Source organism: Leptidea sinapis, chromosome 19 (genome assembly GCF_905404315.1).
Source record: "Leptidea sinapis chromosome 19, ilLepSina1.1, whole genome shotgun sequence".
NCBI lineage: Eukaryota > Metazoa > Arthropoda > Insecta > Lepidoptera > Pieridae > Leptidea > Leptidea sinapis.
In genome coordinates, this window is record NC_066283.1 from 4,599,887 (window position 1) to 4,615,076 (window position 15,190).

Here is a 15,190-nt window from a genome sequence, read left to right on the forward strand (position 1 = left end):
TCATTTATGACAGTGGGCACTATCCAGCGTTTTTCTCTTTTCCCATAGTTGTTTTTAATTTTGGGGATAACTAATTTGTCTTTCTTTGACAAACGAGTAGGTACACACATTATTTGTAGTTCAGTGTCACAGAAGTTTCTGGGCTTCTGGGACTCAACATCTTAAGATTCAAGGTGACGATCGCAGTCATAGTGCCACTCAGAATTTTGAGTTTTTAAAATCTTAAACACTAGTACTATTCACGTAACTTCTAACGGCCGTTCCCAATATACTATCTACAGATAGAGATAAATTACTACCTTCCACTGTCGGTAATTAGTTGTCAATAATCTGAAGATGTCCCAATATGGGTATCTATATAAGATAAGTCATTCTTATCGCCTTATATTGGGACGCTTGAATCGCAATTTACATACAAACTTCTATTGCTGGTAAGCTGTATAGCTTAGGGCGTATGCCCTCCCATTGACAGACAACGTGTACGGATAAAGTGAGTTACCGTCGATAAGTTTATTGGGACAGAAAAGTCAACGATAGTTACGATTTTTCAACGAAGTCAACGATAGTTCAAGCAGGCCACAACCGGAGATAGACTGAATTTTGGGAACGGCCGTTTGATTATCTTTCGTGAATCAAATTGACTTAGGCTTTGTTGCATTATATTAGCTGTATAGTTAAGGTTTAAGTCAAATTTAAAGGTAACAGTAATACTGACTTTAACATAGACTGCGGAATATGTTGCACCATCGTATACCTTGGCATAGTCTTTATTAGCACAGTAATGGTCAACTTTCGTTGACCATTACTGTGCTAATAAACTTATCCACGGTAACTCACCTTATCCGTACACGCTGTCTGCCAATGGGACGACGTATAGCTTACCAGTGATAGAAGTTATAACGTCACGCGTCCCAATATAAGGCGATAAGAATGACTTATCGGGTATATTGGGACAGCTTCAGATTACTGACAGTAGAAGGTAGTAATTTATCTCTATCTGTAGATAGTATATTGATTTGCAGAGCGACACAAAGAACATATACACATACATAAAATGTAGGCGAATATACATGTCAACCTCCTATGCGTGGAACGTTAGAGTAAAAATTTAGCTTACACTATGACTTATGCATTTTTGCGCAAATACTCCTGGTACTGGTTTGAAATAGACTCCAATAGATGTCAATGACCTAAGAGCCTGCGGATCTGTTTTATCTGTCATTTTAAGAGTATTTGTTGAATAGTAGTTAAAGGAAAGGAAGTCGGCTGAACCTGAAAAAAAACTTCATTAGATGTGTTATAAATTACAACTACTAAAGGGTGTTTTTTTAGAGGTATAGAACTTTAAGTTGGCATTACTGTTCAAGATGGCGACCGATTTAACAGCTGTCAAGTGATTTATTCTCAGTTTGGTTTGGCAATTCATCATGAATAGACTCACGCCTGAACAACGCTTGCAAATAGTGCAATTTTATTTCGAAAATAATGGTTCTGTGCGGAATACGTATTGCGCACTACGTCCATTTTATCGTCGACATTATCGTCCATCAGAGCAGTTAATTCGATTAACCATGGAACGTTTTCGCACCACGTTTACTCTTGTTGATAACTCGCATCCCTAGAGACGTCGTACGGTGCGTGCAGAAGAAGTTATTGCTACTGTAGAGCGTAGCATTGAGGAAGACCCGAATGAGTCCATCCGCCATCGAGCACAGGAATTGGATCTGTGTCCGACCACTTTATGGAAGATTTTGCGGAAGGATCTTGGTTTGCGTGCTTACAAAATCCAACTCGTGCAAGAATTGAAGACAAACAATCATCAAGCAAGGCGTAGATTCGTCGAATGGGCCCAAAACGAGATTGCCGTTGTTCCCGATTTTCATAAGCGAATTATGTTTAGCAATGAAAAAACAACCCCTTATAAGACTATCACTTACGGCGGTATTGGTATTTTAGATTTGTAAATAAATAAAATTGAGTTGTCAGATATTCTAATTAAATATATATTTAAATGCTTCCATGAGTATCTGGAAATCCCAACCATATTTGACGAAGTAAAACGATACTCAATCAACTATAAGGCTCGTTTGACAAATCACCCAAACCCGCTATCCAGTATACTCTTGCAGCAAAATCCGATTAGGAGACTCAAGAGAGCCGATGTGCTACTTAATTAAGGGGAGATGGGGCAGTGGCTCCACCTCGCCAAACCTCAACCTCTTGCAACTCACCTGATTATAGTCTTGAGGACTGATCGCAGGTCTAAATAATGGGAAAAAAAATGCTTACACGGGTTAACTGAAAAAAAAATTACTATTTTTTTTCCATTATTTCTTTCGGTTAATCTATTAAATGACTGAACTGATTTGTCGACTCGATAATTGCCCAATAAGGAATCAGGCTAAAATTATTTTAGAAAAAGAAATAGGATTAAAAAAAAATTGAAGCTATGTAATCCGGAATTCATTCGTCAGATCGCCATGTAAGTAATATATATGCGGATAAATATATAGTTTACCTCGAACTAGTTCTTTCTCATCATCAGTAAAAGCAGGTAACCACGAAACATGTGATCCATTTGCAATACTTAAATTGGAAATAAGCTGTTCTGCCAATGCTGGCCATCCTCCTTGTTTTGAGTAAATAGGATGGAAGAATCGACCAACCTAAAAATAGAGAAAAAAATCAATATCTATTTAAACAAAATATATCTTATAACTATATCTACAACAATATGATTACATTAAATTAAAACTATCATTACGGGGAGGTGTACCAAGAATGCTGGCAGTATTTCCGCGTTGGATGGCAAGGCTGATCCGTTGATTGAAATAGCTGCCAGTGCTTGAGTTTCCAGTAGCCTCTATTGAGGATCTCACAAGATGGACATATACTGCCCCATGATGAACTTAATGATATGACAGATTGTAAATAGAGCGACCGCCGTAAGGCTGTTTAAATTATAAATTGATTTAATCGAAAATATATTAAAACAAAAAAAAAATCCCGTGTCCCTACCCAGGATCTCCCAAAATCGACATATGCTGCCCCAAAACAATACTGAAATTATGTGGATATGATGCATGATTAGAAGAAACTGCTTACGTTGTAAAGGTGGTACATAAATCATTTTCTCAATGATATGAAAGATTGTGAATGGAGCGACCGCCGTAAGGCTGTTCAAATTAGAAATAAATTTTTATCGAAATTAAATAAAAAAGAACAGAGAAGCCCGCTGAGTTTCAGTAAAGGTTTTTTTATGGAATAGGAGGACAAACGAGCGTACGGGTCACCTGGTGTTAAGTGATCACCGCCGCCCACACTCCTGCAACACCAGAGGAATCACAGGAGCGTTGCCGGCCTTTAAGGAAGGTGTACGCGCTTTTTTTGAAGGTACCCATGTCGTATCGTCCTGGAAACACCGCACAAGGAAGCTCATACCATAGCTTAGTAGTACGTGGAAGAAAGCTCCTTGAAAACCGCACTGTGGAGGACCGCCACACACGACAGGTAAAGGTACTTTAACTTAAATGACTTTGTGCTAACTATATAACAGCGTACTAAACGGTGGTCTCATGCCGTTGCCATATGGCAACGTGAGCAGACAGGAAGTGATACCAGATTGGGAATGCACGGACCGCATGCACATTGTAACGATATTTTTGCATACCAGTGGAAGGTTCCTTTTCACAGGATGCCGGCTAGATTATGGGTACCACAACGGCGCCTTTTTCTGCCGTGAAGTAGTAATGTGTAAACATTAGTGTGTTTTGGTCTGAAGGGCGCCGTAGCTAGTGAAATTACTGGGCAAATGAGACTTAGCATCTTATGTCTCTAGGTGAATAGCGCAGTTGTAGTGCCACTGAGAATTTTTGGGGTTTTTCAAGAATCCTGAGCGGCACTGCAATGTAATGGGCAGGGCGAATCAATTACCATCAGCTGAACGTCCTGCTCGTCTCGTCACTAACACACGAATAGCTGGTAGTTTTTTGACTTTCAATAGGTAAGGCATAAAAGGCATTTATTTTTCCTTTAGAATTATTTTTCATGTGATAAGTGATTTCATATCCAATTTTGAATGAAAATATTCCGATTTGCGGCATTGCATTGTTTCGTTACAATAAATGCTTCGCCCTTACCATTTGGTCACGTATTGTTCGTCTCTTCACACTTTTTTTCATAAAAAACCTGTTTTTGAGTTAACTGCTTAATACAACATTAATAAAAAAACGTTAGCTACCTTTACCTTTGATTAAGGATTGGTCTCCGCTGTGCTACAACTGGTTCTAGAGCGTAAGTTTCCTTTACCAATAAAAATATATTCAATTATACTTACATTATATTGATTGACAAATTTAATGAGCTCCTTTTCATGGTCGGTCGAAGAATCTACTGGTTTTAGCCAAAATAAGAAGTTTGCAATGGATACTTGCCCTAAAACAACATAATATTAATTAGATAAAAAAGATGAAGCCCGCTGAGTGTCAGGTCTGTGCGATACAGTTCCCAATAGTAAGGTAGTTGATATACACATCCTTTTATGAATAGAAACATTTGAATTTTAATTCATATAACTAAAAGCTTTCATCTTGTAATATCATTTGATCGACACCCATGCTTTAAATCCTCTATTAAAGATTCTAAAACAGTTAGTTTATTGCCAACATTAAAATGAAACGAGTGTTGTAATGAAATTCAGTACAACATTATATCATCCGTTTTCATAATAACACTCCTTTGGGTGATATTATGGACTGACTTTTTAAGGTTAGCAGTAAGCTAACTGTTTTAGAATCTTTTATAGAGGATTCATATTATGGGTGTAGATAAAGTCTTGGATTCAACTCACGTGAATAAACCCACATTCGTGTTTTAATACCCCTTATTACACAACAGTTGCATAAATAACTATTTCTTAAACATGCATGGAAATATTGTCATTATTTTCGAAAATGAGAACACGCGAAGTATCGAATTTTCGGACAAAGAAAATCAAATCAAATGCAGGAGCGTTTTTTGAATTCGAGACATTACAACGCTCCTGCAATGTTGTATGAAACGGCGTGCTGGGGTTATTAAATACTCTTTGGTCGGATCTCTTTTGTCATTCTTGGCATACCATAGTCTCTTTGCTTAGTACAAATTGCGTTTACGTTGCTGTATAGCCATAAATGCGTTTGCCTGTCGGCACAGATGATAAAAAAAATTGGCGGCAAAGCTGAAAATTCGTCTTGATTTGTTAAAATTAAAAATCCACTTCAAACTCATACTCGACCTGCAATTGCCTATTACCCGGCCTCTGCAATAATGTACTATTATTAGTATTATAGACATACAGTCACGTTCAAAGTTGTCCGAAGCGAAACTCTGCCTACGCGTCTAAGTATTTGGCAGAGTCTTCATAGAGAGAGAATTCATAGTCTTTGATCATTACTGGCACGAAATAAGGTGCTAATTTGAAATTGAATGTTTAATGTCCGGAAACAACGCACAAGTAAGTTTGGTTGTATGATGAAGAAAATCCTTTGAAAACCACGTCGTAGTAGAACACCATACTCACGGACGAGTAAAAAAAAGGACTCCGTGTCACCTACTTAACAGTGAAACATCAAAACAAGCCAGTTTACGTGTAAATAAATACATAGCCCCACGCACACTTACACTAATATACATACACTTACTGATCGGCTTGATCAGCCGCCATTATGACATCTGCCATCGCCTGTGACGGACAGTGACACCACGTCAGTGGCAAACAAACGAATTTAGGAATGAATTGTGAGTAGGTATTCTTTAAAATAATAAATGTTAGTACGTTATTTTTATATCAGTTAGAACAAAAATACTGCAAACAAGACATGTACACAGAAATAAAACCCGAAATCCTTACTTTAAATGTGTAACTACCTGTTTTTTTAAGTAATTTATTTATTTACTCATACTATACCTGCGATATTTATTTTTAATTATGGAAATAATCTGACTATCAGAAATAAGAAAATCGGAGTTAAAAGTAATGTGGCTTTATAATACTATGACCAATAACATATTTGGACTTTAACAGGGACATAATTTGTGTTAGCTGGTATCCCCCGTAACTGCGCACACACTAGCTTAAAGGTGCTTCACTTGTTAATATCACGGCGCGGAGTCCCCCTTTTTTTACTGGTGTACTTTTCTAAATGGTGAGAATTACTTCAAAATATTGTAGAGAATTTATTCTAACTTTTCAGTTACCTATGTCGTTTTAGAGTTGGTATATGCATATTGAAATCAGTATTTTATTTTTCTTTTCACATTTAGTCTGCCGCCGAATTCCAGCTTCGACACCCTACTAGTTAGGATATCATCCCCACCATCTGGATGTGTGGCGTTCCTCCACAGTGCGGTTTTCAAGGAGCTTTTTTCCACGTACAACCAAGCTGTGGAATGAGCTTCCTTGTGCAGCGTTTCCGGGATGAAACGACATGGGTTAAGCGCGTATAGGTTTCTAAAAAGCCGGACACTTAACACCAGGTGACCTGTACGCTCGTTTGCCCTCCTCTTCCATAAAAAAATCAAATGGAGGCAACCCAAAAAAGTAACGATAGCAAAAACAGGGCAAAGAATCTGATGTTGTAACTACGTTATATATTTTACTAGCTGCCCCGACAGATGTTGTTCTATAGATAATAAAAAAAACTACTGTTTTGTAGGAATTTGCCAATAACATTTCAAAACATGAAGAATTATTTCGTAAGCGGAACTGTCAAACCGTGCGTCACTAAATTCTCTCATAGAAAATATGTTCATACAAAACAAATATTGAAAATAAAAATTATTATGGGTCCCAAATCAAAATAAAACTATCCTATCTCTAAATTTGGACCAAACTGCACTCCATGAAGTAATCCCCATTAAATTCCGTTCATTAGTTTAGGAGTCCATCGCGGACAAACGTGTACGTAATTTATATATATTAAGATAATCCACATGCAAACTTTATTTAATGTGTGAAAAAATAAAGGGGGTTATATTATATATAAATCAAAATACACATTGCAAATAAATAAAGTTAATATGCGAATATTTTATTGATTTTTGAACTACACCACCACCTAACACAACAGTGGGAGACTCCTTTTGCACAGGATGCCGGCTAGATTATGATAACGGCGCCTATTTCTGCCGTGAACCAGTAATGAGTAAGCATTTCTGTGTTTCGGTCTGAAGGGCGCCGTAGCTAGTGAAATTACTGGGCAAATGAGACTTAACATGTTGTCTCAAGTTGACGAGCGCAATTGTAGTGCCGCTCAGAATTTTTGGGTTTTTCGAGAATTCTAAGCGGCACTGCATTGTAATGGACAGGGAGTATCAATTACCATCAGCTGAACGTCCTGCTCGTCTCGTCCCTTATTATCATAAAAAAAAACTAACCTGAACAATATTACGCCGATACAATAGTCACCAAAAAACAAATAGACGTAATTACAGAAAAACGTTCCAAGTCACAACCATCACATTCTAAGGAATCCGTGTTTAAAGTTTAATAAATATTTGTCTATTCCATACATGTGGGTTGGGCTACTAAGTCATGATGTCATTTAAAGAGTGACAGTAGGGCTGCCATTTTTTGTCAGTCCATTAATATGAATCACGTGACTAGTTTTGTGTTCTTAACTCAATTTCGACATGATTGTGGTTTGGAACGTTTTTCTGGAATTACGTCCAAATAAACAACAAAATACGCACCTTTCGCAGACTTGTACATCTCGTGGTAATATCTATACACCTTTGCATGTGCCAACAAGATATTCTTGGTACATATGTATGTGTCCTTCGGATTTGGAGAGTTCAACCAAACGTCACAGATAATCCACGGTTCGTTAATTGTAATCCAATACTTTACTCTATCACTGTAGAGTGAGAAAACGAGCTTTGCATATTCGAAGAACCAATCCACTGATGATGGATTTGTCCAGCCACCTGAAAATGATCACTTCAAAACTATAGATTGTGTGTGCAGAAAAGCTTTCACAGCCCACGCTCGTATTGCAACCATATGAGTTCACGGCTGTCGGCCGTAACAATGTAACAAAGCCAATATTTTCAAAATTCTTGCGTGGAAAACAGTTTATATGCTTACAATCCTCGTTATTCACTACTAATCTGAATAAATGAACCTACACAAAAAAGTACAAGCTATAAGAATAACTTTTCTGAGAGAAGTACCAAAAAAATGCGTCACGTCATGCCAATAAACTTGTTTAACTTCAAAGAAAAGTGGTAGTTCAAAAAGGCTCAGCAGTGTTAACTATAACCAACAGCAAGCATTAGCACACCTACAAATAAAACTTAAGGATATGTGTAACAGGATTAAGTAGTGTTCATAGCTCGAAATGCTATACTTTCACCACAAAACTTGTCTATAAACACCATGTTTGCGTGTTTTCTGCTTACTCTTCGCCTTAAGGGTGGGTACTAAGCCAACGGCCTTGAGGAATCGAGCGGAGCTAAGTTACCTCTCTCGTACAAGATCGCCATAGTTTTAAATATGAATTAGAATCATTTTTAATTAATTACAAACAGAATGCATTTTTTTTTAACAAAACTAACAAAACAATGTCATGTGAAATAGTATTGGTGTACAATTAATAAATTGTCGTACAATTTTTATCTAGATTGAATGATTAGAATGGCTCCAACTGTAAAAGTTAGGGGTAAATTGGTGTTTTTTTTCGCACTGTCTATAAAAAATATAAATGTAAAGAAAAATTTGATTTTTTTTTTATGGAATAGGAGGACAAACCAGCGTACTGCCCACACACTCTTGCAACACCAGAGGAATCACAAGAGCGTTGCCGGCCTTTAAGGAAGGTGTACGCGCTTTTTTTGAAGGTACTCATGTCAATGGATTTTCTTGTCATATTCTGTAGATATATAATTATTTTTTGTAAAAATATATGCTTTATATAAACCGTCATGAAATGGTTTCATTTATGCACTATTTCGGCGATTTCTTGCAATAGGGGCCTTAACGATCCATCAATGTTGCATCTTTTTAAGCATAAAAGCATCCCCCTTTGAAATTCCCACACACATAGAAAAGTATATGGGGATTAGAATCTCTACTAATATTACAAATGTGAAAGTAAATTTGTTTGTTATGCTTTCACGCCTAAAACACTGAACCGATATTCATGAAATTATGAACAGAGATAGACTAGAGCTTGGAAAAGGACATAGGCTTTTTGTTGCGAAAAAGTTAAGGGGTTGAGATAGGAGTGGAGGTTTGTATGGAAGTTCATCATTATCGAACATGACACCATGAAACTTTGTATTTAAGCAATTGATAAGAAGTAATTTATAAGTATTTGTTCGAACATTTTCGAAACTTTGGCCTACATGAAGACGAAATAGGAGATAAAAGTTCACAGGGAAATACTATTAAAGAGACTGTCCACATTGACAAGCGCCGCATTGAAGAGCCACCAGCAGCGGAAAGAGCAGTTGGTATGTGTATTATTTGTAAATTATCCCAAAAAATAAAAAAATCTGCCCAAAGTAACTATTTCACACGGGCAAAGTCGCGGGTAAATGCTAGTTACTACTATGACCTATAAATAAAAACTTATTAGGAAATTAGCTTAAAAAAGGATGGGTCTTTAAGAAAAAAATATTTTTATTATAAAATCACTGCTTTTTATCGAATTGCAAATACATTTTTCGGTCTTAAACATTATTTTGGGGATCATATACGATAAAGAAATCGTCCAGGAGTTGAACCTAAGGGCTGCGAAGTACTCGGACCAGGTTGAAAGGCAGAGTCATCACAATAACAAGAAATTGAGCCTAAAATGGGCATTCCCCTTTGATGGTTGGAAAACACTGCCTTTCATCGAACAGATTTTTTTCTAAAAATAACGTTAGTACAATTGTAATTATGTCTGTCTCACTGCAAATCATGTTATTTTGTTAAATAGAGTTAGTAAAAAAAAATTAACAAAAAAACAACCGACTTCAAAAACACTATCCCAAAACAGATATAATATGCACTAAAAGGTAAAAAAATAATTGCGTATTTTTATGCAATCTAATTCTAGTTACGATTATTGTTATTTTTTGAAACGGTGTCCTTCCGCCGCGATCCGCTCTCGCCTCCTCACGACTCAAGCACATCTCACGTATAACTATGTATGTAGTTACAAATCTATCTTGGATGACACCGACTTCTTCCTTTCATTTTCCAAGATGAAAAAAGACGAGGAATTTATACAATATTGTCAAAAGTTTTGTATTTTATTGTGGAAAACGAGGACATTAAAGCGTACAGGTCACCCGATGTTTAGGTACATTAAGCTACTCATAGCGTATCGTCCTGGAGACTTCACACCAGGATTTCATTCATACACTGGACACAGTGGACTGGACCAGCTTGAGGTCATTACCTCGATAGATATATCGAATAGATGAGACATTTCTCGATCTATTGATACGTGGGTAACACTAAAAATGTTTAGAACTGGCCAGTTAAAAACAAGGCTAATGAAAACTTTTTTGAATTTAAATTTTAGAACTCTCTGGTAACCTAATGTAGTATATTGCATTCATTTGTCATTTGTTTTTGTGAATTGGCGGCAAATCTAAAACTCTTGTTACACGTGAAAATGAACCTAACGCGAGAAAATTTTCAGTCAATGTTTTATTATGACTTTCGTTGTAGGCGTACTCAACAACAAAGCTATGATTGGCTGCGATTAGCATTTCTTAATGAAGTTTTACACGAACATTTAGGCGCCAGGAAGATTTATAACAGATGGATTCCCCATACTTTAACCGATGACCAGAAACACCTTCGCATGGACTGGTGTCGCCACATGTTAGATAAGTTCAACGGCGTTGTTTCAAATGCTGTATTTGACATCGTTACAGGTGATGAAAGCTGGATATATTGCTATGAACCCGAAAACAAAAGACATCAGCTCAGTGGGTGTTTTTTTTCGAGGATCGGCCAACTATGGTAAAGAAAGGAAGTCAATGAAAAGAGATGATTGCCTCATTCTTTGGTCGGAAATATCATTTCGCGACAGTTGTGCTAGAAGATTGAAGGACAGTTACTGCAGACTAGTATGTGTCATAAATTCGGCAGCGCTGTTAAATTTTTTCTTCGAAGAAACTCCAGCGTTCACAAGCTATGGGTTACCGATAATCGTCAACCTGTATAACCCAGTGAGGAAGCTTGTGGTCGACTTTACAGAAGCCCTCGGAAACCCCATAAGATTAAGTTTCTCCGCTATATCCAGCCCAAAAGCCAAGCCGTTCCTTGCTTCTGATTAACACTGCCCATTTGTGTGAATACTAGACGGTTGTGAACCGATCGGTGATGACGAGAGCTACTAATAGGAGAGACTGACTAATAAGGAGACGTATTTTAATAATCAATCAGATTTCGTTATTTTCACTTCTCTACGCTTAGCTTTGGTGGACATGGATCAAGCGGCTCGGCGGAGCGGAGATGGGTGAACGCGGGCGGCCGGGCATGCCGCACTCGCGCGACCCTTTCCCCGCTGCCTTCTCCCCGCGCCCCACACGCCTGAAAGACACTCACCTCTCCTCTCCGCTTTGGTGGAAATAACCTGACAGCTTCGTGGATTATCTCCTCTCGTCTCCTCTCCTCCTTAATCAAATGGTGGTCCTAGCTGGTAGTTCACGATTCTACTTTTGTATTCATAAACAGAATTGTGGACTGCATCAGAGCACTATTGCTATAATTTGAATAATCATCTACAGGCCCATGTCTGTAGCTAACTGGATCGGCGCTTTTTAAAGATCGGCCTTCTTTTTTCCGCGTGAAAACTTTGACAACTAACTGACAACGTATTGTGTACTCACCAAGTTCTACCAAAGTGTATGGTAAATCCAAGTGGTATATGGTGACGAGCGGTTCTACCCCTGCTGCTACCAGGCTGTCTATTAAACCATTGTAATACTGTATGCCTTTGTAGTTCATTTTATCTGCTAAGCCAGTTGGCAGGATACGCGACCATGATATGGAAAATCTAGAATAGATGAAATTTTATGTTATTAAGCAATAAGAAGTAATAGCAAGCAATATTAAGTAGTATTGGCAGATCAAAATAACAAGAATTGTATAACAATAAAGTGCACATCTAAAAACAAATCTCAACGTTATCGGAATACTAATTTAAATAAAGTGCAAGTGAAGTACAGTTATGCTAGTGTGTGTGCGGTTACGGGGGATACTAGTTACACAATTTTTTCTCCCTTAAATAATCATATATCCCTTAAATACTTATATAGTATTGTTTTTACACTTTTTCACAACGCACGACGGCATTTTTAAAATATTTTATTGAGACGCAAACTGATCAGTCACAGACGATGACAATTCTCATAATGGCCGCCTGTCGGCCTGTATTAGTGTAAGTGTGTGCGTGGGGCTATCTATTTACACGTTAATCGGCTTGTTTTGGTGCTACACTGTTATGTAAGGTGACACGGAGTCCTTATTTTTTACTAGTCCGTGTGTAGTTATGTACATTTTGCCAACAGTATAATTCTATTCGGTAAAATAACAAATTTTTGGGTGCTGTTTTTTATTTCTATTAGTTAACATAGAAAAGTACGGAAGCTCTACTTAAGGCGCGGTCATACCTCAATATCGCTAAAAATTGGTTTCTTAGAGAGTCGATTACAACACAACGCAATAAAAATATTCCGACTCAAAAAACACAATGCACAAAGAAGGACTTAAAGAAAATTTTGAACCGAATATAATATATATATATATATATATGTATATATATATATATTATATAAGTATTATATAAGTATATATATATATATATATATATACTTTGAAATATCCAATAAAATTTTTGGAAGTTGCTTCCCAAAACAAACTTGTCAAAAATCTCTGAATTTTCATCGATAACAACAATATTTTTTGAAAGACATTAATAGAATTAGTACTTTTCTAAAACTTAAACCGAACAATTACTCTAGTTAATATGTAAATTTTGAATAAACAAAAGAAAACCAGTAATTATTAATGCCCATTTGCAGCTTAGCCACATCATATCAACACAAATATTGTAGCGTTGGTTGTAGCATTTACAATCCTAGTCAGTCCGCGCCTTAATAAAGATCAAGTTAGAAATTAATCTAGCATTCTACTCACTGAAAGCGAAAATGATACACAATACCGACTTCGACTTTTATGGGGCAATGCATCCTTAAACAAAAAGATCCCAGAATATGTTAAAAACAATGTACCTATTACAAAATTCAATAGAATTGTAAAAAAACGTTTGTGTGGTAAAGGTTACTATAACATAAATGATTTTCTTAATGATGTCATACTTACAAATTGAAAATGGAGCGAACGCCCTCAAACTAATAATATCTAAATGAAAACTCAATTTATGTAACGATATTTTTATGAAAAAAAAGAAGCCCGCTGAGTTTCTTGCTTCTTCTCAGGTCTGAGGCATACTTTTTCGAATGGGTGGTAGTTTTCGACTTACAATAAGTAATTTCATATCCTATTTTGAATAAAAAATATTTGAATTTGAAATTCACTAAATTCCGCCACCCATCCAGATCGCAGTTAGGCATTTTTATTAGAAACGAATTGAAGATGGAAAGGATGCGTTGGTAACTTACTTCGCGCATCCTTGTCAGACAATGCAACTGTGAATAGTCTATGATTACAATTGTGCAGATAGAAATCAGATACATGTTAATATAACAGATGGCTGTGATCGAGATAAGGCGCATTGACTCTTCCTCGTAAAATTTTGAAGGCTGTTGCTCCTGGGACTCCTCTGGGTATAGGGGTACCACAAGGGTCTATTCTTGGACCCTTCCTCTCCCTAATTTATATAAATGATCTACGTAACCTTGTAGAAAAAAACACAAGGCATTGTTTGCGAATGACACTTCACTTATATTCAAAGTGAAACGAAGCCAAGTTTTATACGACGAAGTAAACAATGCTCTATCTGACATCGTGTACTGGTTAAGCGCCAATAACTTATTGTTAAATAGTCATAAAATCAAATATATTAAATTCACCGCGCCAAATGTCAAAAATGTAGATGCGAATATTTCATTAAATGGAGAGGTGGTAAAACCAGTGGAATCTGCTGTATTTCTTGGCATTACTCTTGATTCCAAATTGCAGTGGGGCCTCCATATTGAAGGATTGGCGAATAGGCTTAGTTCTGCAGCATATGCGGTTAAGAAAATTAGACGGTTAACTGACATAGATACGGCGAGATTAGTATACTTTAGTTATTTTCATAGTATTATGTCGGCAGTGCGGCCGATATTAATACTATCTTTGTGCTGCAGAAGAGGGCTATTCGCGCGATTTATAACCTAGGTCCTAAAGAATCATTAAGAGAAAAATTTAAAGAAATAAACATTTTGACTGTTGCTTCTCAATACATTTTTGATAATGTTCTGTATGTTCATAAGCACATTGAGGAATTTTCTAGAAACTGTGACATTCATAATGTTAACACGAGGAACAAACATAAACTTGTTATGCCTACTACTCGGTTGGGTCGAGTTAGTAAGTCTTTTGTTGGGCGATGTATATGCTTCTACAATATGATCCCAGAAAATGTACAAAACAAATGTGTTACGAAATTTAAAAGAATTGTTAAAAAACGTTTGTGTGGGAAAGGTTATTATAGCATAAACGATTTTCTTAATGACACCACGGACTGGGAATAAAGCGAACACCCTCAGGCTCTTTAATTATAAATGTTTATTGTACGATATTACTTACATTGTAATCCATATTTTATATTTAAAAAAAAAAGCCCGCTGAGTTTCTTGCGCCCATTCTTCTCAGGTCTGAGGCAGTCTCTTTTGAATGGGTGGTAGTTTTTGACGTTCAATAAGTGATTTTAAATCCTATTTTGAATAAAAATATTCGAATTTGAATTTGTCGCTAACTGACCTAGGTACCTTCATGCCTTCAGGGCAATGAAAAATAATTTGAAAGTATGGGACAGGCAATCGAGAAGAATATCAGCTGGATAAAAAACGATCGATTTGATAAAAAAATTATAGTATACAGATCAATCGACACATTGGAAAATATAAGCAAATCAGCAAAAAATTACCCCTGAAAGCATAAGTGCAGCTGTTAATAAGAAAATAAAAAAAGTACAATAAT

At 36.6% G+C, this 15,190-nt stretch overlaps 1 protein-coding gene across 13 annotated transcripts in view; it reads right to left on the reverse strand.

Moving 5' to 3' along the window:
• The window catches only part of LOC126969993 (myrosinase 1-like), a 72,313-nt gene that overhangs the window by 54,517 nt on the left and 2,606 nt on the right, over positions 1-15,190 (reverse strand). For 5 of the 13 annotated variants that reach the window (XR_007730513.1, XR_007730514.1, XM_050815666.1 and 2 more), the window contains exons 4-8: positions 11,872-12,038; positions 7,732-7,965; positions 4,337-4,434; positions 2,519-2,666; positions 1,118-1,272 (exon numbers count right to left, since the gene is read on the reverse strand). The exons of 3 other annotated variants lie outside the window; for them this stretch is intronic. Coding sequence is in view for 8 of the 10 variants with exons in the window: in XM_050815666.1 (XP_050671623.1) it covers positions 1,118-1,272; positions 2,519-2,666; positions 4,337-4,434; positions 7,732-7,965; positions 11,872-12,038 (802 nt within the window). In the remaining 2 variants the exon portion in view is untranslated. The remainder of the gene's footprint in view (positions 1-1,117; positions 1,273-2,518; positions 2,667-4,336; positions 4,435-7,731; positions 7,966-11,871; positions 12,039-15,190) is intronic. 5 more of the 13 variants (XM_050815663.1, XM_050815660.1, XM_050815662.1 and 2 more) reach the window with 5 other exon arrangements.